Source organism: Plectrocnemia conspersa, unplaced genomic scaffold, assembly GCF_051122295.1.
Source record: "Plectrocnemia conspersa isolate PC_06_02 unplaced genomic scaffold, ASM5112229v1 ptg000007l, whole genome shotgun sequence".
NCBI lineage: Eukaryota > Metazoa > Arthropoda > Insecta > Trichoptera > Polycentropodidae > Plectrocnemia > Plectrocnemia conspersa.
The window spans coordinates 4,816,917-4,831,165 of NW_028277171.1; the positions used below are offsets into that span (position 1 = coordinate 4,816,917).

General features: G+C 31.2%; 1 protein-coding gene across 9 annotated transcripts in view; it reads right to left on the bottom strand.

Moving 5' to 3' along the window:
* Positions 1 to 1,054: 1,054 nt before the first annotated feature.
* EndoA (SH3 domain containing GRB2 like, endophilin-A) overlaps positions 1,055 to 14,249 on the bottom strand; it is a 70,725-nt gene continuing 57,530 nt past the window's right edge. For 3 of the 9 annotated variants that reach the window (XM_088188597.1, XM_088188599.1, XM_088188598.1), the window contains exons 5-11: positions 14,077 to 14,210; positions 13,937 to 14,003; positions 12,608 to 12,708; positions 12,432 to 12,535; positions 9,651 to 10,144; positions 6,279 to 6,412; positions 1,055 to 2,807 (exon numbers count right to left, since the gene is read on the bottom strand). In XM_088188597.1, the coding sequence (XP_088044723.1) occupies positions 2,688 to 2,807; positions 6,279 to 6,412; positions 9,651 to 10,144; positions 12,432 to 12,535; positions 12,608 to 12,708; positions 13,937 to 14,003; positions 14,077 to 14,210 (1,154 nt within the window). In that variant the 3' untranslated portion in view covers positions 1,055 to 2,687. Of the gene's footprint in view, positions 2,808 to 6,278; positions 6,413 to 7,859; positions 7,953 to 9,650; positions 10,145 to 12,431; positions 12,536 to 12,607; positions 12,709 to 13,936; positions 14,004 to 14,076; positions 14,211 to 14,249 lie in introns of all 9 variants that reach the window. The other 6 variants (XM_088188605.1, XM_088188606.1, XM_088188602.1 and 3 more) reach the window with 4 other exon arrangements.

Genomic DNA, 14,249 nt, shown 5'->3' on the forward strand with positions numbered 1-14,249 from the left:
CTTTTATAATATATATTACAAGACAGAGTTAAATCATTTTTAAAATACATTCATAAATATAAATTTTAATTTTTTTTTATTTAGTTGCGATGAAAATATAATATATACTTATGAACACCGATATACATACTTTTTTAATTAATTAATTTTCATTAAATCACTATACTTAATCAAATAGGCGTTTATGACACGCCGTTGCTGAATTGATGCATAAACGATATAGGAAATTTCATTAGATTTAGTTATAATTTATACATATAATTACGCACGATAAGTAGAGCTTAGTTATACAATATTAGAACTAGGTATTGTCTTTTACATATGCCAGATTTTGGGGTCGCTTTTAAAATTTTCGATTGGAAAATAAACATATCATATATTATAGGTACTTGTATATATGGCAAACAATTTATTTTGGTAACATCTTAACTTTTAAAAATAATAAAAAATCTGGCATTTTTTTGCAAATATTTTCAAAACGTCATCGTCGTCTAATTAAATACGAAAATGGTTAACTCGACTGAGTGCACATGTGATACTCAAACGTTCCAAAAAACTGCATACGTACCGAATTCCAATATTTTCAAATTTGAAAGTCATCTTTTTTAATTTATGTGACGACGCATAATCAACCACTACACATCAAGTCTTTTTCTTATTAATCATTTTACATTACAAAATGTTACAAATCGTGACCGTGCTGTTGCATATTATATATTATTTACATCACCTCAAAATTAATATATGTATATATACAAAAAAATAAAATCATCTTTTATATTTTTGAAAAACAATTTCAAAATCGTCTGATGGTTTTGACGGACGCATCACTACTTTTTTAACTATCGACGAACTACGCAGACATTTTCTGATCGGCGATGAACGAAAGCGTTCATTATCACAGTATCAAGAAACTGACGATTCTAAAATTAATAGAGCCTTACCCTTAAAATTGGTACAATGCTTTGTGCTAATTATTATAAAATAAAAATACATTTTTAAATATATACATATTTTTAAATTGCAAATTTGGTGGATTAAATAAAAAAAATCATTGATGAAATAAAAATAACATTTTTTAATAAATTAATATTGCTTTTACAAAACAAGAATATGATATTTTAATATGATTCGATAAATGTCTAATTAAAATATAATAATAAATCAGAGTCTCGTGATTTTTTAAACATATCAAATCATCACAAGCTCGGAATAAACTGGAACAAACTGAAACGCAGCTCCATTTCATGCGAAATTCAAAAGAGTATTTTAAACATAAACGACAAATTCGTTAAATTTTCAAATCCATTAAAACAGTATTTCTTGCTCCATTAATTCTTTCAAGAGTCCAATACACCTTTCATGTAGTGATGTAAAGCACTCCGTCAATAGACAATACATTTTAACTCAAATAAAATGAATGTTGTAAATAAATTTCACGTATTCAATATTATTGCAATAATACACAATATACCAGCGTTGAATTTTACACTACATAATACATAAGAAAAGCTAAGTATTAATAAAAATAAAATATACATAAATCATATGTATTTACATTTCAAAAAAACGACAAACGATGATGCCTTATAATAATAATCAAACGTCAACAACTCTTACCCATAATAACTTACGCACCATCAAAATACAATAACGTAATATGATATTTCAAATGTCGCGCAAACAACAATGATTCAAAATCACAATCGTATCAATAAATCCAGAGAGCAAATGCTTATTTTATGGCAAACAGAATCAAATAGCAAAACACATGTACTTTTCTCACACAGTTAACCATTTTATTTTTTTTATCAACGTTAAATATTATTAAAAGTGCATTTTAATCTATCAAGTTTAGTAAAAACACTATATAGAAGAATAACTGTTTTTTAACGTTAAATTAAAAAATAATCATATCAATACTGTGGAAAACGTATCGTATGGAATGTACTAAATCAGTTTACGGTCGTTAACGCAACCCATGGTTAAAAAATAACACAAAAAAGCAGGCACACGCGTCATGACATCGTATCGTTAATTTATCTCATACTGCCCTGCACTTTTATGGTTAAACACTTAACGCTAATGACTTATGACAACCTCCGACGACAAATATCGGTTAATACAACTACATATTAACAACATTCAAAACTCGATCAAAGCGTTTATATAAAATTAAATTTTTAAAATCACGAATTGAGCAACAATCAAATCAAAAAAATGAATAAGAAAAAAATACGCCGAGCATTGTTTTACGTAAAGATTCAAGCTGCATATTTAAAACTTTTACGACGATAACACATATCATTTATCGTTAATACACATAACACAATACATAAAATAATTAAAAAATACATATCCATATTACTTCTAAATAAGTACAAAATATGATGATTTAGCATTTATACAAAAACTCGATAAAAATAATAATAAGCTTGATATTGTGTATTCATAATAATAGTAATAATAATAAATCCATAGCGGTTTGTCAAACTTTCAAAAAAAAATTTAAAACATACACGAACCAAGATTAACGTAAAGTAAAAAAATAAATCAACTATAACAATACTGTACAAAATAATTAATCTCTGCTCTTGTCGATTTACAAAATTAAATTATTATTATATTAAATCATGGAAACGACGGCAAGAAAAGATAATACATTAGAGATGGCTGTCTGTCGACGTTTATGGCAACGGCATGGTGACCTGGACGTAAGACACAGGAAAATATCCAGTGCGGCCGTTGACTGTGCCTTCGTACCAATTGTCGTCCACTTTGCTCACCAATGTGATGGTATCATTTTCCTGAAAATTAAATAGGCAAATTAATTATATTAAACTTCATAAAACTCTCTGCATTAGTTAACGTCTTATTATCAAATACGCCCTCAAAGTACAGGAGTATTCATGTAAAGCAGTGGTTCCCAAAGAGAATGATCCTACGGACCCTCAGGGGTCCCCGGGATCATTCAGGGGGTCCGTGGAAAATTAAAATTGATTTGGGGGTCCCTGAACGTCAAGGGGTCCGCGTAAGGTTTAATATAAAATAAAAAAATTGTGATACATTTTTATTAATATATAAGTTAAAATAAATAGCAATGAATAAAAAAATTCACAGTAATTGTTATTTGCTAAATGTTTGGAAACTGATACGAAAGATGAAACGTTATTTACTGAATTAAAAAGATTTTTCGATGTAAAAGCTATACCCTTGACTAATATCATCTCCGTTGATACTGACGGTGCTCTAGCAATGGTAGGATGACACCAAGGCTTTCTGGCATACTTAAAACAAGCTATACCTAATGTATTATCGGTACATTGTGTCATTCATCGACATCATTTGGTCGCAAAAAACCTTAGTGAACGTTTGCACGAATCACTACATTATGTCATTAGAGCAGTTAATAAAATCAAAAGGAATGCCTTAAATGAGAGATTATTTGCTCAACTTTATTTTAAAAATGATGATGACTTATGACTATAATCGTTTACTACTTAACACAGAAGTACGTTGGTTATCTAAAAGTGCATGTTTGGATCACTTCTGTTCGCTCTTTAATTCAGTGTTGGAATTCCTGGAGAGTAAAAGACAATGATTTGCGTCGCAATTTAAATATCTCAATAAACGACATCGCTTATATGACTGATTTATTTGCCAGATTTAATGAGACTAATTTGAAACTACAAGGTGACACATTAAATTAAATCAAAACTAAAAGTGTAATATCTGCGTTTGTTGCAAAACTTTTGCTGTACAAACAAAACTAGGGAAGATGAGAATATTCTGTTTCCAAATCTTTCAAAATTGTAAAATAGAGATGAAGATTTATTTGCTTATTGTCAACATTTAACGTCACTTCATTCGGACCTTGACCAAAGATTTGAAGACATTCTTCACTTGGATATTCCCGACTGGGCGTTGAACTCTCTTGCAAATAGTCAAACTTAGAGCACAAATACAGATGAATACATACTCATGCAGTAGCAACTTATTGAATTATCCACAAATTAGGAGCTGAAACCAAGGCTTAACCCTTTCTATGCCACGCGCATCATATGATGCGTAACTGAATCGACTCTCTCGCGCCATGCGCATCATATGATGCGTTCGTTAAAACCTTCGTTTTTTAAAGAAAAAGAGAGGTAAAAGTTGGCAAAATATGTTTTAAAAATCAGTTTGAATTCTTAGTAAACGATTTCAGTGATTTTATTTATAGACTTTGCGATGTAATTAAAGTATATACATTTTTTTAACAAGGGGTACTCAGTGTTACGAAAATTATAGAAGGGGTACACAGATGTCGAGAGTTTGGGAAACACTGACCTAGAAGATCGAAATCTAGATAAACAACCGAACTTCAATTTTGGAACCTGGAATGTGCAATATTGCAACCAGGAAATATGCAAACAATAACGGAAGAAATACAAAAACTCAAGATATATCTAGAAGCCCTACAAGAAATTAGGTGGTAGGGCCGAAACCGATCACCGGTTGTAGTGCCGTGGAAAAAGAAGAAGAATATGTATATATTATAAATTATACATATAATTATATATAGTTAAATGTAACATCGTATCTTGCTATCAAGTTTTATTATTTATTATTTTTATATATAAAGAAATATGACGACCCTCAACAACAAACAATTGCAAATTCTTCTTCCACATAAGAGCGTGTTAAATTCGTAAACACCATAGAGCAAAAACAAACGGTTTGGTTATTAGGGTTATTTTTTGTACGATATATGTGATTTTCTATACATCTAAGAAATGTTGTCGATTTGTAAATTTTTATAACAGGATGTGAGTCAGACGACGAAAAAACGCGTTGCAGATTTATATATTAAAATTGTCAGTGTGGAAGCATGACTCTGCGTGTCATTCGCTTGTATAGTGTCGCGCGCGTGCATGTGTGTGTACGTGTGAACACGCGGGCCGGCCAATTTAAGTGCCTAATAAGTTTTGTTTACTTCATATTACCAACAATACGATGAAAAATGTTTGTTTATTGATATAATTAGAATGATTAAATCATGTTAATCATACATATATAATTTTAAAATATAAAAATTTAGTATTTCAGCTGTAATGATGTGTTAAATAGAGTAAGTAGCCGAAAAATTATATCGCTAAAAACACATGGCGTACAGCGAATAATTAAGAATTTACCGGTCGGCGGTGTAAGGGTTAAACAAGGATACGACAACGTTCTGGTTACAAAAACAGATCCCAATTTTATATCCAGCATTATGGGTTATTGTACAGAAGCTGTTGATTGCTTTTCCGTCTTCCTATTTGGTAGAACGTGGATTCAGTGTCGTTATGAGCCTCATCACAAAAAAAGAAACCGACTAGAAATTAGTACTCGTGGGGATTTGCGGTTGCTTTTCACAAACATTGAGCCGGACATAAATACACTCATAACATCCCATCAGGTTCATCCAAGTCATTTAATTTATTTTTTTTATTTTAAAACAAAAGTTATAATTTTAATAAATACTTCTTCAACAAAATGTTTTATTTATATTTTATTTTTACGTCACCATTTACCATTCAATACATGAAAGTTAAATTTGTAATTTTTCTATTATGCATTTATGTAGTTTTTCGCCCAGGGTCCGTGGGCAAGTTTTGAGTATGAAAAGGGGTCCGTGGGAACCACTGATGTAAAGGAACGCCTAATTTTTGATGTTATTTTTTAATAATAACCCATGACAAACCTTGTCGAAGGCCTTTTCAAAATCTGTATATATTATAAATACGTCTACTTGAATTCCCGCATCGAGAGATTTTGTCACCGTTTTGGTGAAAGACAGAAGATAAGTAACAGTGGAACGGGTGGGACAAATATGTAAGAGTGTGCAAAAAGCTATTTTTAGATTCAACGATTTTAGTTGTAGTGTTTAAATTTTATTTTATTTTTTCATACAGTAATGTTAATAAGATACGGTATAATATAAATAAAGAAAGTTAAGTTTTGTAACAATATTTGTTTTACTATCATAAATTAAACATTAAGCGCCACACTTAAAGCACTCTACCCTAAAGACGTCAATTAGGGCCGGGACCGGGTCCAATATTTTGGAAACCCGATGGGTTCTCAACAACTATGCGGCGAAGTCTCAACAACTATGAGTTTCACTATATCCAGTGAAACCTACGACGATTGTAAAATTTCCGGCTGAATAAATTATAACTAATGATGATAATAAAGAATATCAATATTGTCAAAAGACAATTATTTATTAAAAAAGAATTGTAACAAATGATTACCTTGAATCCAAGTTCACCAGGATTTTCCGGTTCAAAGTCGTATAGAGCAGTGCAAGCAGGCGCTTTGTTAGCAGCGGCCGGTGGCACCATCGGCGTCCTAGCGGGAGACTTCATCGGAGACGGAAGAGGAGACGCTGAACAAATTATCAAAATAATCAATAAACCTTGATAACAGTTTTTGAGAGTGAAATTAAAATTGAAAAAGAATTGCATCAAAATTTTAGAAGTTTGACACACTTCGAAAGACATGCGAAAGATGATGTATCATGCATTATATTACTGCGGACTGTGTCACAAACATTGCTAATTTGGTGTTAAATTTTATGAAATATTGAGATATTAATACAATACACAAAATGTATATTAGTAAAACATTACAAAGATGATTTTCCCAGGTGTCTTCAGTCTTCTGTTTTCATTATTAGTGAGGTGATATCACAAGACAAACACGTAAACATTTCACAAAGTAACAACAAGAGATATATAAAAAAAATACAATTGCACAATAAACGGTACATACAAATATACATTTAGAAAATGTGCTTTAAAAATATATCGTAATAAATTTCATATCAAAATATATCATGTTGACAATAAATATAAATTACATTTCAATGTGCATAAAATTTAAAAAAATGTTATATATAAAATACATCACATTGTACTATTATTAACATATTTGATTAACATTGTTGGCTTAATAGAGTGAAAATGAATTGAAATACATCAAATTTATAAACAAAGTGAATCATATAAGGTTAGAATTAAGCCGATGATATGCCATGATTAAATCTAGAATATACAATACATATTGTGAACAATAAAATTTAATTAAAAATATTGTCTATTACATCTAAATTAATTTTGTATCTATTATCAAATTACATGCAATTGTGATATACAGGAAATATGCTGTAAAATATAATTTCCAAAAATATTTTAATTGCACATTTCAACATAGCAAAATTTGCCTAGCACAAATTTTTAGCGTGTAATATGTGATATTAAAAAGCTGATTTTTATCTAAATTTAGCTCTAAAATACAACCATTAAAAAATAATTAAATAAGAATGCCTCACACAAACTCTCCAAATGACAAAATCATATAATTATACAAATTTTAATCAGATTTTTTAGTTTTGTGAAGCAGTTCCCAAATTCAAATAGTTACAATTTCTCACAGTGCATGCAGTGTCTAATTTTTCACATACATTTTTTTAATTGTATATTTTACAATTTTTAAATATTACAAGTTAATTTTTTTTTAATCAGTTATACAATTTTTGTAACAATTTTACACAATTTTCCAAGCACAGGATTTTTCAATTTACTGACGAAGGAGACGAATTACATAAAAAGTGAAATTAGTTAATGAATTATATAACGTATCAAGTGTTAAAATGAATGCAAAATCTATAAAATTTTGAACATTTATTTTCCAAAAAACAAATACAAAAAAATCAGCAGGTCTCCGAATGTAGTATTTATTATTTTTTTCAATGCAACTACCACTTAAGGACCAAATGGTTTTACGTTATCAGTTTAATGTAAAGCGATATAATTGGCATTTTTATATTTTACCGTTGGTAGAGCGTTGCGCGTTTTGAGAATTTCCACCCGGAAACAGCTCCAAGTTGTTTGGTTTGTGGACAGGAGAGCCAGCATTGGAACCTCCTATGGAACCAAAACACTTAACAACACATTCTAATAACAACAATACGTTGATTTGATTTCCATTTCTTGTATAAAAATAAAAATATCTTTTAAACCTAATTCACATGAGACATATGTTTTTAGGAATGCATTGACACAATCTTTTCATTTACACTTTTTAAATAATACATGATAATTTGACAATATTTTTATAAGTTTCATGGTACATCATAAGATTGACACATTTTCTTTATGAGCACGTAAACAAATAATAAAAAATCAAAGCTTCATAATATACACACGAAACTGGTTTAGAGAAACTAGAAGAAGCTACTCTGTAGGCAAAAATTAAAATTATAGAGCTCGAAAAAAATAAAACGTCACAAAGATAACATCAATACATTCCAAATAAAATAAAAATAATTTCATGCCATTATTTACCGACAGTGAGTGGAAACCTTGATATTATACCGTAAAATAATAATAATAAATAAATTAATAAATAGATAGAAGTAGACTATAATGAAATTTCACCAATTTTTAATTTCGTAAAATTTCAAATACAAATGAACAAATCACATATACGTTTATACATAATTGGGTATACGTTACAGTGAGGAGCGGGATGTGACAACGGGACGTGGAATTTGAGTCTTCACAATAGATTATTCAATTGATCCTTAGATAATAATTGCATTTGATTCGTAGTACATGAAATAAAAAGTATTTGTAATTAATTTAGTTCAATATCATCAGCACTTGGACCCGTGTTCATTGTAATAAAAATAAAAAATATGTACAAATATAAAAATAAAATTACAAAATTTACATAATAATAATAAAATAAAACAAACAATATTTACAAATAAATAATAAAAAATACACTTTGATTTTTTGTATTTCATTTAAAAAAAGTTTCAGCATTTACATGCTCATATTATTTTTTTATATGAGTGGAATAAAAGTAAAAACAGTACTGTACTTCTAAAAATATTTTAACTAAAAATATTATTAACAATATTATTTTTCTTTTATTTATTTGTATCAAATAAAAAATACCACAATCAACGCTATTTTTTGATAATAATTACTGCATGATATTTTTTTTACCATTCCAGTAAGATTAATTTTATGGCATATATTACAAGAATTTAAACCACTTTGTAAAAATATATATGCAGCTATTTATATAAGATTTTAGATTGCTGCCTTTTCTTTTGTACCTCTCACATAATATGTACAAACATGTTTCGAAAAATAGAGAATTTGTTAATAAAGTGTCATAATAATCCATAGATTGTGATCTAAAAAGAAGCGTTATCAAGTGTTGTGCTTATAAATTCATGAATGAGCGTGAATATTAATCAAAAGTGCATATAAATATTTTTTTCATAACTTCTATTTATAAATTTCACACAAAAATATTTGTCAAAGTACAAAAATAATAATAATAAAAAATTGATAAAAATATATAAAAATTATCCCAACACCGAAACAGAGCATTTATTTTTCATTCATGAAAGTTTTGAAACATCACCACGAATCCAAATAACCCGTAAACCAAAACCAATATATGATATAAAAAAATGATATGTGAATTCCTCTAAAAAATTTTTCGCTATTTTTATATAGCTATTATAAATATGTATGATTTCATAAATAAATGATAATAAAAAAAATGATATCGCCGTAAGGAAATCAAAATCAAAATAAAATCACCTGACCACGGATCCAAGTTTAAATTCTGTTGGGCTGGCGGTCGACGGGGTGGCTGTGCCGCCCGCGCCTGCCACGCTACGTTAGCGCCATTACCGCTTCTCTCCCATGGAGTGTTGAACGGATCGTCCCATGCGGCGTTTTTATTAGAATTATTATTAAAGCTATTCCTATTCGCCGCTTTCACGTCGTTAAACGACGAGCTTTGGCTGGTCTTAATCGACGACGAGTTGTTGTGTACCGACCACGCCGTCGTCGCCTGTTTGGACGAAAGGTTACCGATGGACGAGCTGTGCCTCAGGCTGGAGTTGGACGAGGACTTGGAGGAGTTGTTAGGATTGGAACCGAATGTGCTTCCTATATCAGTGTTATTGGGTTTGTGGGATTGTCTACCGTTATTGAAACCGTGCGGAGTATCGGATATGCCGTCGATGTGCAAATCAGCCAGGGTCTTTGGAACGAATTCCATCTTGGGACGTGCCGCAGCCTCATCCATTCTGTTGGAAAAAAAATTTTAGATTAATTACACGGATTTAATCTATACGAGAGTGAAGCAAATGAAAATCTTAAAACACTTCTATTGTCATGTAAATCGAGAGCAGTTTGAAAAGTGGTCGACAGGTTAAAGCCGAAAGATGAAAATCATTAAAATTCATGGACAAATGAAAGTTCAGTATGGTGATGTATGTTGGTCTCTCCAACAAGTGTACAAGTGGAATAGAAAGATTCGAATCGGTCTTTGTGGTCTAGTCCAGTGGTCTTCAGCCTGGTGGTCCGCGGACCGGCACTGGTCCATAAGAAATTATTACCGGTCCGTGAAAACTTTCACCTGATTCTGAGAATACAAAATTCGGGGAATCATCTACTGGTGCAACACAGCCTTAGCAGAGAGAGAGAGAAAACGATTGAAGAGTACTGGTCTATTCAATTAAATATTTTTATATCTATTTTTTCAAATTGGCACAAAACTGTTATGCTCTGCACATGTATTTAAATAAATAAATATAGTTTGAAGAGTGATCGACAAATTAAATTTATAATCAGGGATGCAATACGAAGACACAGCAGTAGCTTAAAATCATCGCCGCACTTGCAATGTGCAGCAAAGTGATGCAACACTGTCATACACGTTTTGAATAGTGAAGGGGTGAAACCCATTGAAATTCATCGACGAAAGAAAGTTCAGTATGGTGATATTCAGTTCTCTACATAGGCGGATCCAAGGGTGTTGCCATGGGCGCCATGCCCCTCCCCCCTTGAACTATTTCAATTTCAAAATTTTATTTTTTCATGTTTAAATAATCACAACAGATTTAATTTTTATAAATATATTTAAGTTTTTATTTTAATTTAATATTCACCGATAGATACATATATATTTTTACCAGTGAAAATATAATTTATCTGGTAGGTACTAGTCAAATTAAATGATTTCCACTTTTTCGTATGTAGTAATGTATACATTTACATACTTAACATTATTTATTTACATGCAATGTATAAATGTTACAGTGAATGCATATTTTTCAGTGAAATTATATTTTCACTAGAGAAGTCCAAATACATTTTCACCAATAGATATATATTTCTACAAGCGAAAATAAAATTTAACTGATATACGCCAGTGAAATGCTGTTTTAAAATGTCCATGAAACTCAATTTTAAAATTGCGAAATGTCCATTTGCTGTTCAAACCCAAACCTAACCTAATGAATGTTCTTAAACTAATTTTTGTTTTAGAACTTTTATCAGAGCAAGTCCAAAATACAAACTAAGCCAACTCATATCTCAAGGGAAAATAAGCGAAAGAATAAGGCCGGTTTCACACGTGCCGGATGGATTCACCCGGCACCGGGCCGGCGCCGTGTAGTGGGGATGGTGTTGTATGGGCTAGTACCTACCATTTCAGACCTGCCGGACGAATCCATCCGGCGCCGGCCCGACGCTGCCCATACAACACCACCCCCACTACACGCCGCCGGCCCGGTGCCGGGCAAATCCATCCGGCACGTGTGAAACCGGCCTAAGTACAGACAGATATCGCATCTCACATATTGCTCCATAGTTTGCCTGCATTTCGATATTATACTATGTTTTAAAAATATGATAGCTATCCTTACCGATATTACTATGGACTTCTAATATAAGAGGGCTGATCAAAATATATTTAAACCGAATTTTGGTCAATAGAAGAGCGCAAAAAACAATTATCCCTTCTCAGAAGTCAAAAATCCACGTCAAAAGCAATAAAATCATCTCGGCGCCATCACAGTGGGCACGGTTTTATTGCTTTTAACATAAATTTTTGACTTCTGAGAAGTGGTAATTGCTTTTTGCGCTTTTCTATTGATCAAAATTTGGTTTAGATATGCCTCATTCGATTCTCACTTACTGTAAGTGGTAATATTATTATTAAAATGTTCTCACAATGGGAGTGATTCTAAGAGAAGCAGAGCGCAACTAGCCGTTACTTAAATCCTCTTTAACGCCACTTTGAAGCTTCCTAGGAAAAACTGCGACTGGAGATAAAACTCGAGTAAGCTTTCTACCATCAACCGGAGCTTAGAATTTCTGAAATTCCGCACACAGCCATCTCTTTTGGGATGAACATGAGATGATTTTATAGCACTAGATTCCCAAAGAGAATATTGCTACTAATACGACATATGAATCTTCAACGAATCATCTAGAAATATCTATGCACATTTGAGTCTAAATTTTCCTTTACCTCGCCCTCGTTTATATAGTACATAATATATATGTATATAAAACTACATTACTTACTTCTCTCTAAGATTAACTGCAAGAGTGTTCAAAATTTCGGTACACTGTTGATGATATTCCAAAAGACCGTCGGTGAAGGACACCAATTGAGCCAATTGTTCTACCTGAAGTTCAATGCAATATAATCAAACATATGACAGCATCAATAGCATTAAAAGAGGAATAATGTCACTCACTTCGTTATCCAATAAATTAAACATTCCCAGCTGCGCTAGTTGTAAAGATTCGGCAAACTTCTCTTCGGCCTGCCGTATCTCATCATCTGTAACATGAGAACCTTATCAACATAATTCCATTCAGATTACGCATAGAGAGGTAGCACCAATTTTCATAATACATCCGTTGAATTTCAAAAAATCATAAAAAAAAAACAAAAAATACAAACCAGATTGTCCGTAAAAAATAATAATAAAGCATTTTACAGGTCCAGATGAATGGGCGCAGTTGTTAGGTGTGATGAATATGTGTTTCCAAAATTATGAATAAAATCCAAAACGATACCAGCGTACAGTAGGGTCCATACAAAAAATTGATCATGAAAAAATCAAGGATAAAACAAAAATATTAGTACTAAGAACACAAAAAAAAACTGTTAATCATAGCGTTTTATAATTTTTTAAAGCGAATACATAAGCAGGCAAAAATACAAGAATTTCATTTTTACATAGACAGTATTTTTACCAGCTTGTGCAAATAGCTTTATTTGTTAGCGTTTTAGAAACTAGCAATTAAAAATTATAATCAAACCTAATTTCATTTAAAAAATATGTATATTTCAAATATAGGAGTATCAGCATAAATTAGAAAATGACGAAAAGAAGGTGTCTTTGTTTATAATGTATTTTGCAAGTAGAATACATATATACATTGCACGTGGGTGTCTTGAAAATTTATACTGGTAAACCTATTTACTTTAAATAAATATGAACACAAAATATAAATTTTAATTCGGGGACGCTTAAAAAAGTATAAAATTGAACAAAACACACTTATTAAATGATAAGAATAATTCATGAATTTACTATAATTTTTCCTATTTTTTAAAAATTATCATACACTTTTTGTGTTTTTTTTTCAATGTTACAACACAATTTATTTACTATAAAAAACATTATAAATTTTACAAAGCAAAATTGTTTCTTACTCTTTAGGTTTCTAGCAATAATCCGAATTCAATTATTCAAGTAATTCATTATAATATAAGGGAACAGAAAAATACAAATAGTTATCGGTATCCAGCATCTAATTAATCTGATATTTTAGATACGAGTGCATCTTTCTATAGTATGTCAGCAAACATACCCTGTCTCGGCACGTTCTGATTATGCGACGGACTGCAATACGGACTGACGCGACCAACTGTCGTACGTGTAAAATTCAAAGTCAAATAAAATCGTATGGCAGTGAGCAAAGTTAACATTATTATCCTGACTGTCCAAAAGCGACATAGATGCGCAAGTGCATCTAAGTATCACCAAAATCGTATAAAAATAATCAAGATTTACCCTTCGCTTGTCTCCTTCGCTTGCAGTCGAAGTCGAGCCGTCTTCCCTGCAGTTTCTTTCGATGGTGCTGAAGTTATAAGATAGATATGAAATATACAATAGACTTAGACACTAGAAGAAGAAAGACTCAATCAACCAACCATGACTTCTTTCAAATCTTTGGTTTGTAAGTGGTGGAGTGGCTCGAGGAAGTTTTGCTTGATGTTGTCGTCCAAGGAATATTTGACATCAGCCATTTGCTTCATGGCTTCTCCCATTTCGACCATGCCTTGGGCTGGAAGAGTATAGATGGTAAGCAACGAAACCTAACAAA